This window comes from Xiphophorus hellerii, chromosome 12 (assembly GCF_003331165.1).
Source record: "Xiphophorus hellerii strain 12219 chromosome 12, Xiphophorus_hellerii-4.1, whole genome shotgun sequence".
Taxonomy (NCBI): Eukaryota; Metazoa; Chordata; class Actinopteri; order Cyprinodontiformes; family Poeciliidae; genus Xiphophorus; species Xiphophorus hellerii.
The window spans coordinates 13,451,680-13,463,517 of record NC_045683.1 but is presented as its reverse complement, the minus strand read 5'-3'; the positions used below and the strand labels follow the sequence as shown (position 1 = coordinate 13,463,517).

The 11,838-nt window shown below is 40.6% G+C and overlaps 2 protein-coding genes across 2 annotated transcripts; both read right to left on the bottom strand.

The window, feature by feature from the left end:
* Positions 1-454: 454 nt before the first annotated feature.
* On the bottom strand, positions 455-5,361 carry plk2b (polo-like kinase 2b (Drosophila)). Its single transcript, XM_032578722.1, has 14 exons — positions 5,125-5,361; positions 4,918-5,025; positions 4,698-4,814; positions 4,376-4,505; positions 3,992-4,175; positions 3,651-3,849; positions 3,374-3,521; positions 3,168-3,262; positions 2,728-2,860; positions 2,510-2,590; positions 2,220-2,379; positions 1,840-1,969; positions 1,584-1,694; positions 455-1,435 (listed from the first exon to the last, which is right to left on the bottom strand). The coding sequence occupies exons 1-14, from the start codon at positions 5,344-5,346 to the stop codon at positions 1,244-1,246; spliced, it is 2,010 nt and encodes a 669-aa protein (XP_032434613.1). The 5' UTR covers positions 5,347-5,361; the 3' UTR covers positions 455-1,243.
* A 1,693-nt stretch (positions 5,362-7,054) lies between these two features.
* LOC116729877 (adenine nucleotide translocase lysine N-methyltransferase) lies at positions 7,055-11,724 on the bottom strand. The gene is given in 8 exon segments (XM_075074336.1): positions 7,055-7,544; positions 7,636-7,686; positions 8,434-8,499; positions 8,501-8,557; positions 8,559-8,576; positions 8,699-8,803; positions 10,035-10,222; positions 11,493-11,724. Coding segments are annotated over 8 exon segments (690 nt in total). The 5' UTR covers positions 11,518-11,724; the 3' UTR covers positions 7,055-7,364.
* Between the last annotated feature and the right edge of the window lie 114 nt (positions 11,725-11,838).

Sequence of the window (11,838 nt, the reverse complement as noted above, 5' to 3'; positions counted from 1 at the left end):
TTAAATTACTGTATTTTTCTTTTATTCCTTTGGATGTTCTGTTCTCAGTATTTGCTTCACACAGGAAGAATGGCGCGTTGCCTCCTATCTCCACTTTCTGTGTAAATAATCATTGGCTTCTTGGTAAATTCCCAACTTTTGCAAACATATTCACAGATTAAATGTTCATAAAATACCATTTGAATTCAAATCCACTTGGGTCTGTCTAGGAGTAGCAGTTAGCTTAATTCTGATCTTGATTTATGCAAAACAGATATTACTGTACTCTAGTAGAGTAATCTACTGGAGGTGAGATGTTAACCACCCACATTGCAAGATCCTAACAGAACTTTACTCTAAAAACTCTTCTATTAAGAGTTCATACCTTGGAAAGTATTCAATAAACCTCAATGCCTTCCAAGTGTTTATTAATGAAAATTAGTACAGAAAAACTCAAATGAAAAGAATAATCAACTTTTTTTTAGAAAACACTCTTGTTTATTAAATAAATAAATACTGCACTTTATCACACAATAAGTTATTTAAGACATTGTTACCTAGGTGATAATGGCTCTTAAATGGTTCTAAAAAGTCCTGGTGTAATGTCATTCTACATAACCTCTCGCTCAGAGTGCCGAGACCATCTGTCAAATAAAGACAATAAGAAACAAATCACAGTTTTTAAAAGTTAGCGTAATGTTACACCCCTCCCTGCTCAGACAAACATGTACTCATTTAAACCCTTCAACATCCACACCAGTCATTTCTTTCCACAGCTGAGATGGCTTGGACATACACTGTACATCATTTACAGTATCTCACAGTCGAGCTCTGTTAAAGTTCAGAGCTTCGTTTTATGCTTCTGGAATAAAACCAACTGTTCTGTACACACCTAAGCTGGAGCCAGCCCAGCATTAGTCTCATTACATGCCAAAAAGCCCAACATGTAGGGTTCACATTCGTACCAACATCCACGGTCCTCTCTCTCTTTCCCAACAGTACAAATCAGCCCTTTATTTCCCATCAACATTCATTGTGCTACATTTCGTTTTCCCAGGCTCTTTCAGTCTCTCTCTGCATTACACTTTCACCTGCACCAACGCTGAGTCATGACAGTGAAACGGTGCAGGGATGTTCATATATTTTGCTCAAGCCCAGCCTGAATATCCGCCTGTTCCCTCGCAGGTTTCCTGTTCCTCTGCAGCACTGCAGTAACACAGTGGGTGGAATTTTCACTTTTTCAGTCTACGCAATTTTTGTGGGTTTAGCTGCATCTCTGAAGGAGCATGTTGAGGGAGTACACCAAGCGCTGGCGCAGGTCGTTGGGGCAGCCAGATGTCAGCAGGGAGCTGAGCTTGAACGTTTTAGAGACTCGTTCCTCGTTGATGTACGTCAGCATGTACTCATCCCTCTGGCAGCACAGGATGATCTTGGTGTGATCATGGTAAAAGTTAACCTTTGGAGAGAAAAATAAGCAGAAACACATTAAAATATTTTACCTTTTTATCTATATTTGATGTGTAATTCAGAGGAGAGAAAACGTCATGGCTTGCACTCAGACAGTTCCTCTCAACATGCCCAGCAACAGCTGTGGGTGTGTTTACCTGGAAGGTGCCGTCGTTAAAGAGCATCATGAGGGCGCGGTCTGACTTGAGCCACTGCAGCAGGTAGAGACGGGGCATGTGTGAATCTGTTGTAGTACCAAGGTCCCCACCCTGAGAAAGCAAAAAGACAAATACCTAGGGATTAGACAGGCTCCAACTTGAACATTTCTAATGTTCTAGGGTGTGGAGAATCGAGGAGAAAAAATAACAGCAAAAGAGATGCAGCTTAGCTTGAGAGACTGGTATTTTCACTTACATCCATGAGGTTTTCCTCCATGTAGTGGGAAAAGTACTTCAGCACAGTCACTTGGCCCACAAAGTGCTCAGGCACCTCACAAGTGGGAAAGACAGAGCGCTGGCCTAACTCAGCATAGTAATGAATGGTCCTGAGAAGGAAGACAACACAGGGTGTTACACATCTAATTTGTAAAACCAACACTAGATAAAATAAACAAAAACATATAGCACATTTTGACTTTTGGAAACATTTTTTTGTGAAAACGGGAGCTGAATATGTCAAAAATAACCCAATCTTTAAGGTAACTCCTTTTTCTTTTTGTTAACCTGACTGTACCACTAAGCCAACAGCTTTAACAACAAAGTATAAGTGTTATGATAGCATAGACTACTGCGTACTTTCTATCAGGCAGGAGGCTCATGTGGGTGCCATTGTTGAAGAGAACGCCAACGGTGTGATCAGACAACTGGTAGCCGAAGCCGTACTTATTGGAATAGTCCACCCATTTGGTGACCCACTGAAGACTGCAGCTGTTTAACGTCTGAGGAGTGTCATTTGCTGCAAGGAGAGAAGAAAAGTCAGGATCAGAATACAAGTACATGGAAGATCTTGGGCAAGACTCATGCATGAAAGTACGCAAGGGAAAAGCTAAAGGACTAAGATTTGAATTACTCAGTAATTTACTCACCTTTAGGCATATTTTCTAGGCATCCTCTTAACACACTGGAAACAGTCTCAGCCACACTCCCTGTTGTGTTGTCTTCAAGACCTTTGGAAACAAAGACAGAGAACCATTTATATAGATCAGAGGTAAAAAAAAACAAACCCCCTCTCCCCCGAAAAAAAACCCCCTACATACACTCAAGATTTATTACACATAATCTTTTCACTCATGATGTAACTTACATTCACTGCTGCTGCTACAGCTGCCCAGACTCCCCCTGACGATCAGACGAATGGTGTCTTGCGTTGCTGGCGACTGACTCTCTGTTGCTAAGGCAACGGGGCTCCCGGCAGATGGCGGAAGTAGACTTCCATTCTGAGGTGGGAACGAGTGACGACAAGGCTTAGATTCTGCGAGTTTAGATCATCTCTTCCTACTATGACTCAGTGGTCACCCACAGATTTCAAAGTGCCTGGCTGTAAAGGTTGAGATTAAAGTGTTTTCAACTAGTTCAGAAACTGTGCTTGTTAGAAAGTTTTGCTGCAGCTACAAAGGGTGATTCATTGGATTCTCCACAGTGGGGTATCTCAAATCCACACAAGTTTTAACTGCTGTGTGACTAATGCACCTTCAAAAGTAGCCTACCCACACCCTTGTAAATATTGGGCTGTTGCTTTCTTACCTCAGACATCTTTCTGCTCTGCTGTTGACTGATGACCGTCCTCTCCAAGTCGTGCTGTAGTTTGTAGATCTCCTCCTCCTCCTTAGTTAACTTGTCTGCAAGAAAACAGCAAACATTAATCCTTGAAGCTGCACAAACTGACTCTTGGAAGGTTGCATGCAGCCATCATCTGAGTCAACTAAGTAGTTTTTTATTATTATACTCACTGAGGGTCTCGTAGTATTTGACCTTATCTCTCTTCCCACCGAACAGTGCAGCAGCAGCTTTCTTAAAGAAGCTCTTTGCAGGACTGGAGACATGAAAGTCTGGTGGTGAATGGCAGCAGCTAGGCGACAGACGCTCTGGACTAAAGCCCTGTGGAGAAATGAGGAAAGTGGGTCAGTGTGTGGACAGATAATTACAGGGCCGGAAGGGTCATCTCTGAACTCCCACAAAGTGACATTTGCAGACTGAATGCCAGAGTAAGCCGAATAGAGGTCTAACCTGGGTGAAGAAGTCGTGTCTCAGAATATGGTCTAGATTGGGTCTGTCTTCTGGAATCTTGGCCAGCAGATTGGCAATGAGCTGCTTCGCCTGCGGTGACAACGAGGAAGGGAGCGAGTACCGTGCTTCTCTTATACACCGGTAGGTCTCCTTCAAGTTGGTGGTTTCAAATGGAGGTCGGCCCAACAGCATAGTGTACCTGAAACAGAATCCAAGAGTATACGGTTTAGAAAACATATCTTCTATCTTCAAGCAGTATTCACTTGCAATTTATGATGATGATAAATTTTACTGAAGCTTTTTGCAGTCCCTAACAGTGGAATAATAGGAACCCAACTCACATTACACAGCCCAGAGCCCAGATATCTGATTCACAGCCATGACCCTGCTTGTTGAGGACCTCAGGGGACAAGTAGTTTGGAGTCCCGCAGATCGTCTTCCTCCTGTTTCCCGCTGGCTCCAACTTGGCAGCGAGACCAAAGTCTCCGACCTTCAGTTCCATCGACTCACTGACAAAAAAGTTCCCTTTGGGGGAAAAAAAGACAGTAACAATATGAACACTTGCTAAGCCAACCAAAGATCAAAGGCATGGTACTGCACAATTACTATGGATTTGAAGAGAAAAGATGTTTGGTAACAATAAATCACACATACATGTACAGATTTGCAAAGTTTTGCGAAATAAAAAAACTGTTGCGTAACTTTTGTGGATAAAAATTTCTTACCCAATTTAAGGTCCCTGTGAAGAATTTCTTGTTCATGCAGATACTTTAGTCCAGAAACAATCTGTCTCAGGTAATACCGCACTTCTGGCTCGGTAAGCACTTTGCGCGCCTTCAGAATGTGGGCCAGGGACTATGGAAAGACAAAATAGAAAATATTTAAATATATTCACCTACTTTAAGACATGCTCCATCATAAATGCAACTCTGTGGGCTTCATTAAGAAGTCGAAGGTTACTATATCATGCAATAAAATATGAATAACTGGTTGATATATTTACTTTCTATGCAATGTCTTCTTTATTTTTCTTATAATTGCACTCACTTTTCGACTGCAGTATTCTAGCAAGATGTAGATGTTCTCTTTGTCCTCAAAATGGTGATAAAAATGCACGATATTTTTGTGGTGCAGGACTCTGTGCAGTTCAATTTCTCGGTCGATCTGCACACAGAGAAAGGACAACACGGTCACGTCTGTAACCAAAGACATTTGAGTGACAACATGTCCCGTGGGTGCGCACAGACACCGCAAGCAGCGCGCTTACCTTCTCCCGCTGGTGAGGCTTGGATACGCGCGCATGTGGGATAATCTTCGCTGCGTAAACTTTGCCGGTGGAGAGGTCTGTCATCTCATAACATTTAGCAAATCCTCCCTGGATGAAAGAGGGGAAACAACATTGTTAAAACGCCGTGCCGTCGGGATGAGAAGTAAATTCCAACGAGTCGAGGGCAGAGGCCGAGCTGTGCGCTACCTTTCCCAAAACTTTCCCCCGGCAGTAGCACTTCCCCGTGGCCGGGTCGGTGATGATCCTAGCCATCTCTGACGGAGCGCTGCGCTCCTCCGTTCTCTTCCGCCGAGGCTCGCAGGACCTCTGCGTTGATTCGCACATGCTGCTGCTGTTAGTCTGTTGGAGGACGGTGCTTTTATGTACTTCCATTGGAGGACTGATTCTCTTCCCGCATACAGAATGCATCCCAGAGAGGCGCTCTGTAAGCTTTTATACCCGCTCTCCCTCCCTCCTTGTGCTCTCCCAGTCTCCCTCCCCTTTTCCCCCTCACCTACCCAACTCCTTCTCTCTCTCTCTCTCTCTCACTCACGCACACACACTATCGGACACACACTCTCTCTCTCCATCTCTAACGTCATTGTAGGAAACGGGAGCAGGAGGTCTGACTTTTATCGATTCCCTACCAGACAGAGAGACTGCCCGTTGATGGTGACACAGATGTAAAATACGAATTTAATAAAACAGCGTGTTTTGATTGATTCATTTGAATTGTTACATTATGACCCCAATTGTTTATTAGAAATGGAAAAATGGTAAATGGCATTTATTTACATTGCTATTTATCAAGTCCAGAGGACCCCAAAGCGCTTCTCACTACGTTCCATCATTCATGCACAGATTTACACACTGATCAATGAAAAAATATTTGAAAAAAAGATTTGATCACGGAAACAGTAAAGTAAAATGTTATGATCATTATGGCAAAATAAAAAGGACATCTAATCCGTGGGTCTAATCCAAAAAGTCTGCATGGCACACAAAACCAATCTGCATTCCGTACAGCCTGGTTATAGGCTGTGGAGTACCAATGGGCAGTTTAGAGCTATAGCGCCCTCAGGTGGATATTTTGGAGTCAAGTCGGAAAAATGTGTCGGCATAATACACATATCAGATGTATGACCACAGACAGGTGAAGTACATGGCTCTCACTGTCCGGGTGGGATATATTAAGTAGCTACAGTAGATAACCTGTTGTCTTCAAAATGAATATGTTAGAAGCAGGAAAAATGCCCAAGAGAAAGAGTTTGAGCATATTTCACATGTACATATCCAAAACTGCAGATCTGAAGAGGTGCATACAGTGGTCTTCATCTATCAAAAGTGGTCTAAGAAGAAACAATCTTGATCCATCAGACAACCAGACAACTGCTGCAGAGGCTGATTCTGACAGAAAGGTGCCAGGATATAGTAATGTAGTTTGTTGCATGGACAGAGCAGTCAGGGTGTCTAAGCTAACCCATGCTCACTGTCAAAGACATCAATAATGTGAACATCAGAACTGGACTATGGAGCAATAGAACAGTTGCTCCACACAACAACCAGTTAACTGGTTGTTGTGTGTGTCACAAACACATGGCACCTAGATACAGTCTGGGAAGAAGGTAAGCCACAGGCGTTTTGATTTGGGTAATGATCAGCTGGGATACCCAATATCCTACTATCCACATAGATGGTAGTCTGACAGGTACCAACTTCCCTGCAGCCCAATGGCAGACCATAAATCATTTAATGAAACAATATTTCTTGATGGATGAAGCCTCTTCCAGTAAGATAAAATGGTTCAGGAAAAGTTTGAGGAACACAATAATATGGTTAAGATGTTGACTTGGCCTCACAATTCTCCCAAGATCTTGGTCAAGAATCTGTGGGATGTGCTTGGCAAACAAGTGAGAATTATGGAGGCCTTACCTTGAAGGATCTGCTGCTAATATGTTAGCACAGCTTCAAGTGAGTGGAATCCATGATTTGACTCCAACAGACCCCGTTTCCACAGTTAGCACAATTTACAGAAAAATGTCCAACTTCTTGAAATTCACTTTCTTGACATTTAGTGATAAAAGGCAATTACAAATGTCTTCTGATAGCCTTAGAGGTAGAACAAAGTCAAGCCATATTGACGTTTAAGAACTTGTTTAATTAATATTTAGACAGAGTGCTGCATAGATAATCAGTGTTGCCTTGAAAATGTATAATTTTCAATTAGGTTGTAAGTGTTCTCCAATGTAAAAAAAGATCTTTCCAGATTGTCACGAATCATCAACAGAGTAAAATAGGTTAAATGTTTTATGAAATACTGAACAACAAATAAATCATAATATTCAGCATTCTTCATACTGTACAGTTAGTGCACTAAATCAAGGATGATTATCAGAATCAAGGATGATTTAGGTGCAGTATCTGCCACAGCATCCGACTCATTTCATCTATGGCTTTGGTGGATTTCTCAAGTGTGAGCGCACAGAGCTGATCTCATAAGCAAACGTCTGGTCAAGTCCAGAGCCGACAGCTGATTTTTGGGGCCAGTTAGGGAAAGGAAAACGGCAAGAAATGACCAGCGCATCTTGAGGAAGCTCCTTCAGCAGCTTCTCTCCCAGCACCTCCATCTGTTAACAGTCATAGGAATACAATAACAATATAATAATATGGTAGCAAAAGTGAAGTATAGAGAAGATTTTCAATAAAGAAATGGCTTACCACTCCTGGAGCAAGGAAAGCGGTCACATTGTTGTACGAAGACAAATCAGTCTAAGACAAAAGATTAAGACACTTAGGACTTTGATCACATATTGTGACTTTCTGGATTCTTTTTCATATTTAGGAATATTACAACCACAAAGTTTAATAGATTTTATTTGAATTTTAGTGACACACCAAATCAAGGTTGGGCATAATTTTAAAATAAAAGGGAAATGCTACATGGTGCACATGAGTCAAACTACCTACAATAGTGTTCGCCAAAGACCTAAGACCTGTCCACACAAACTCCATGCTGTGATTACAGCCAAAATCACAATTTATTTTTACAAAAGCTGGTGAATATGTTTTCATAGACCCTGTATCAGCTGTCATGTCCCTGACAGCGTGATGCTGCCACCACCATCTTTCACAGTGTGGGCCAGTATGTTCAGGGTGATGTGCAGTGATAGTTTTCCTCTACTAAGTTTATTGCAAGTAAAAAAAAAATTATAGTTTGGTCTTGTTTGACCAAAACACTTCCTTTCACATGTTTGTTGGGACTTCTCCAAAACATGTGGACAAACTTTAAATATGACTTCTTGCTGCTGGGCATCAAGAATGAGTTTTTTTTTCAGTATTCGTTCATAGAGGCTAGATTAATTTAGGGCCTAACAGTTGTCCTGTCAACAGATACACTGTAGCTGTGAATCTCTGCAGCTCTTCCAAAGTTACAGACTTGGCCTCTTAACTGTTTGTCAGGTATTGTGATGGCTACTTTTGAAAGGCACAAGAAGACTGTTTTTGTCCAAGCCTTACCTTCCAGAAGTCCTTCTTAAGAAAGGTTACTTGGCTGGAGGGGATTCTTCTCCAATAGGCTTTGCTTCCTTGCATAAGCCACTAGAATTGAGTTGATCTCAAACCCTGTGCACTGAAAACCAGGCAGAAGAGGCTGCAAATACCTGGAAAAAGCACAGCATCGTGTAAAAGTCAACCACAGCAAACAAGGCAACAAGAAAAGTGCCTATTCTGTTGCCATTGCACATTTTGATAAACTTGTTTCAGAGAGCCTCTCTTCACTCACCAATCTTCCATCTCCAGCTCCAAGATCTGCTAAGCGACCTCTTCTCCCTTGGAGCAGCTTCATAACGTTCTGTGCTTGGTCTTTACTGGAGGGCAAATATGGAACCTGAGCCACAGTGGACACAGCGTGTGGTGAGTCAACAGTGCCTGCCTGAGCTGTAATTACTGTAAATGCTACTTTGCTTTTCCAGTGGTGAGAACAAGTAAGAACATAAGATTCTTTTGTCACATTATGGTAAATAAACTCTACAGAGCTTAAGTGTTGCAGTGTGGCTGTTTAAATCTTCCCAGTGTGAAATACAAATTTCTTTTTTTGTTAACTTACTGAAAATGCTTCATATTAAATATATTTCCGCTTTCAGTAAGCTCTCTCTGTGTTGTTAACAACCTTGACTGACTTTCGTCTGTCTATAAAATAACATAGCAAATCTTCAGATGAATTCTCTTTAGTTTTTACCTAGTAAACTCAGTTTTAATCTGTCACTGGGAAAATCCTCTTCTCTTTTTGTTTGTCTTGATTTTTCTAATACACTGTCTTACTCTATATTTTCAAAAGAGGAGTGGCATCGGTTCATAGTGGTAGAGCAAGTGGTCACAGACCCATCATTCCCCAGGTAGAATCTTGAAAAGCATGAGTGAACTTATGCAATTACAAAGATTTGTTAAAGAACGGGCGCTCAGTGAATTCCTCACTACTAAATGTACTAAATATTATGGTAATATAACAAAGTCGAAGTGATTGAAAACCTCAGTGTAGTAACAAGGTCACTTAAAATCACAAAGATCATCATCATGAGTGTCTGACCTCACATTTCTAAACGCTGTGAAAAGACTTCCTAGAAGAACTGAAGCTGCAAAAGGGTGAGTCAAAATCACATTAATGCCTATGGACTGAGAATATGATGTCCATCAAGGTCATCCATGTGTAAAGGCAGACGAGCAAATTCTTTAGGCAGGATAGCTGGTAATGTAAAAAATCAAATGAGCGTTGCATAAGTAAAAAATTTAAAAATAACAAAATGTTATAACATTTAGCTTTGAAAATAGAAGCCATAAATGAATTACAGATAAACTTTTTTGGTTGGTGGTGCAATTACCAATAACAAAATTAATAATTACAGTTACAGACTTACCAGTGTTTTTCTTTTCCCACAATTGATGCTGGCATGGAGCACTATGCTCCAAAATAAGCAAATTATTGTTAATCAACAAGTCAAAGTGTGTGTCTGTTAAATTTTTTTTATTATTATTATTTCAAGCATGCAATATTTAATAGATTTAAGGGGCAAAAACACACAAGGCAAAAGAAAAAAAATAAAAGAAGCAATATTTTGTACCTTAAGATGCCATGGGATTTTGCGGAAGCCAGGCATGGTGAAAACACTCCATAATCCATAAAGACCTGTGAGGACAACGCCTGTGCAGGTCGTCACAGTGGGATGGGGTCTGCTGGTGGGAAAGACCCCACAGTAGTCCTGAATGAGCAGCTCGATTGAGTCCTCCATTGCAAAAACAGTGTGAACATCTGTACAGAAAATAATCAAAAATGTCTTCTATATTTAAAGACTTATTACAACAGTAGAGCTTCATAAGAATAACAGCAGCCGAAAAGGCTTCGACTTCTTTGTTTTGATTAAATTAGCAAAATAAATAATATTTTCAAAGATGATGGTCATCTGCACTTTCTTTTTTTCGATTCAGGGACTTTAAAACAAAAAGTAACAAAGGATTTTCAGCAACTTAATACAATCTTAGAGCTTATTGATGTGATTAGCAAATGTTTTGGTTAAACAGAAATAGGAAGAGGAAATTAAAAACATAACATCACCACTCATACATAGTAGCAAGTGCTTTTGACATAGAGCTCACAATATCGGTAAATATATTTTCTTAATATTTAAACTTGTCCAAACTCATCCAAATTATATATATATGATTAAATCATACATTTAGTTCTATTTTTAAGTTGAAAAATGTGTGAGCAGGCTTTTTAAAACATAAACCTACTAGGACAGTGTAAGCCTTTCTTACTCGCTCTGGAAATGAAGCCATTGAATTTCAAAGAAAATTTGAGATTTCAAAATAACTGGGATAACATTGAATAAAAGGTGTTACTTTGTTTGTTTGTTTTCCCCCAGAGTGAGGTAACAGACTTATTTCTTTTAAGGACAAAAAGCTGGAACAAACATCTGTGGCAGAATGAGTGGAAAAAGGGAAAAGTGTTATCTCAAATTGGTTGCAATTGAGAGGTTGACCCAGATAATATTGAACATTTCTGAAGAGAGGAAATTTCCTTGAAAAGATTACTCCTGTAGGCCCAAAAGAGTTTTGTCAATAGAAGGGTAGTGCTGAATAACATACAAAGAAGGCTCTCAACAGTAGATGATAGGCAGATGCTGCCATTGTTGCATAAGGTTCTGCAAGCATTAGAGAAAAGCAACAATAAGATGAACGCAACGTTGATGCTGTCAAATAATGTGAAGGCTTTATTGCTTTATTTTTTATAATATTGTCCTGCTTTAAACATTTTCCACAACGATGTCCCCTGGTGCCTTCTTGACACTTTCAGTTCTGTAATGTTCTCTAATAAACCTTTGTATTTACGCTGTGGATAAATTACACATCCCGGAACTGTATTTACTGTTTATTTTTGTTTCATTGGCGTGTCCACAGAAAACAACGTACAGGGCAGTTTATGGAGCTGCAGCGACCTTTGGTTCCCCTAGAAACCTTGTAGAAAAGTTTGGCTTAACAATAATATAAAATATCGACTTTTATCCTCGCATATATGTTACCTCTTAGCGAAATATAGAGCAACATGGTCGGATTTTCGCAGAAGTAGCTTGTAAACAAAGTGAAAAGTTTAGGATCAGGACTCGCTAGAGGTAGCCGATCGATGCGGAATAAGCTGAAGAAGTTCTACATGCAATAGCAGTGCAGAATGCACACAGAAGCACTCTTCTAAGTAAGGGGATTTTTGTAAAACACAGCATAAAGTGCATGAAATTGTGAACACATGTCTGAGCTGCCTACCTGCCCCGCCCCTCTTTCCGCTGCTTCACAGTCGCAGGGGTGCCCAAAGTCGGTCCTCGACGGCCTGGCATCCCTCATGCTTTAGTTCTCTCCCTGGTGGCAGTAACA

Bases quoted from the DNA above. Each gene is read 5' to 3' on its own strand.
- plk2b (XM_032578722.1), bottom strand. From the start codon at position 5,346: ATGCATTCTGTATGCGGGAAGAGAATCAGTCCTCCAATGGAAGTACAT. The intron at 3,522-3,650 runs GTTAGACCTCTA...ATTTCTCCACAG, and splicing joins GACACGACTTCTTCACCCAG to GGCTTTAGTCCAGAGCGTCT. The intron at 2,591-2,727 runs GTAAGTTACATC...TTGTTTCCAAAG, and splicing joins CTGTAGCAGCAGCAGTGAAT to GTCTTGAAGACAACACAACA.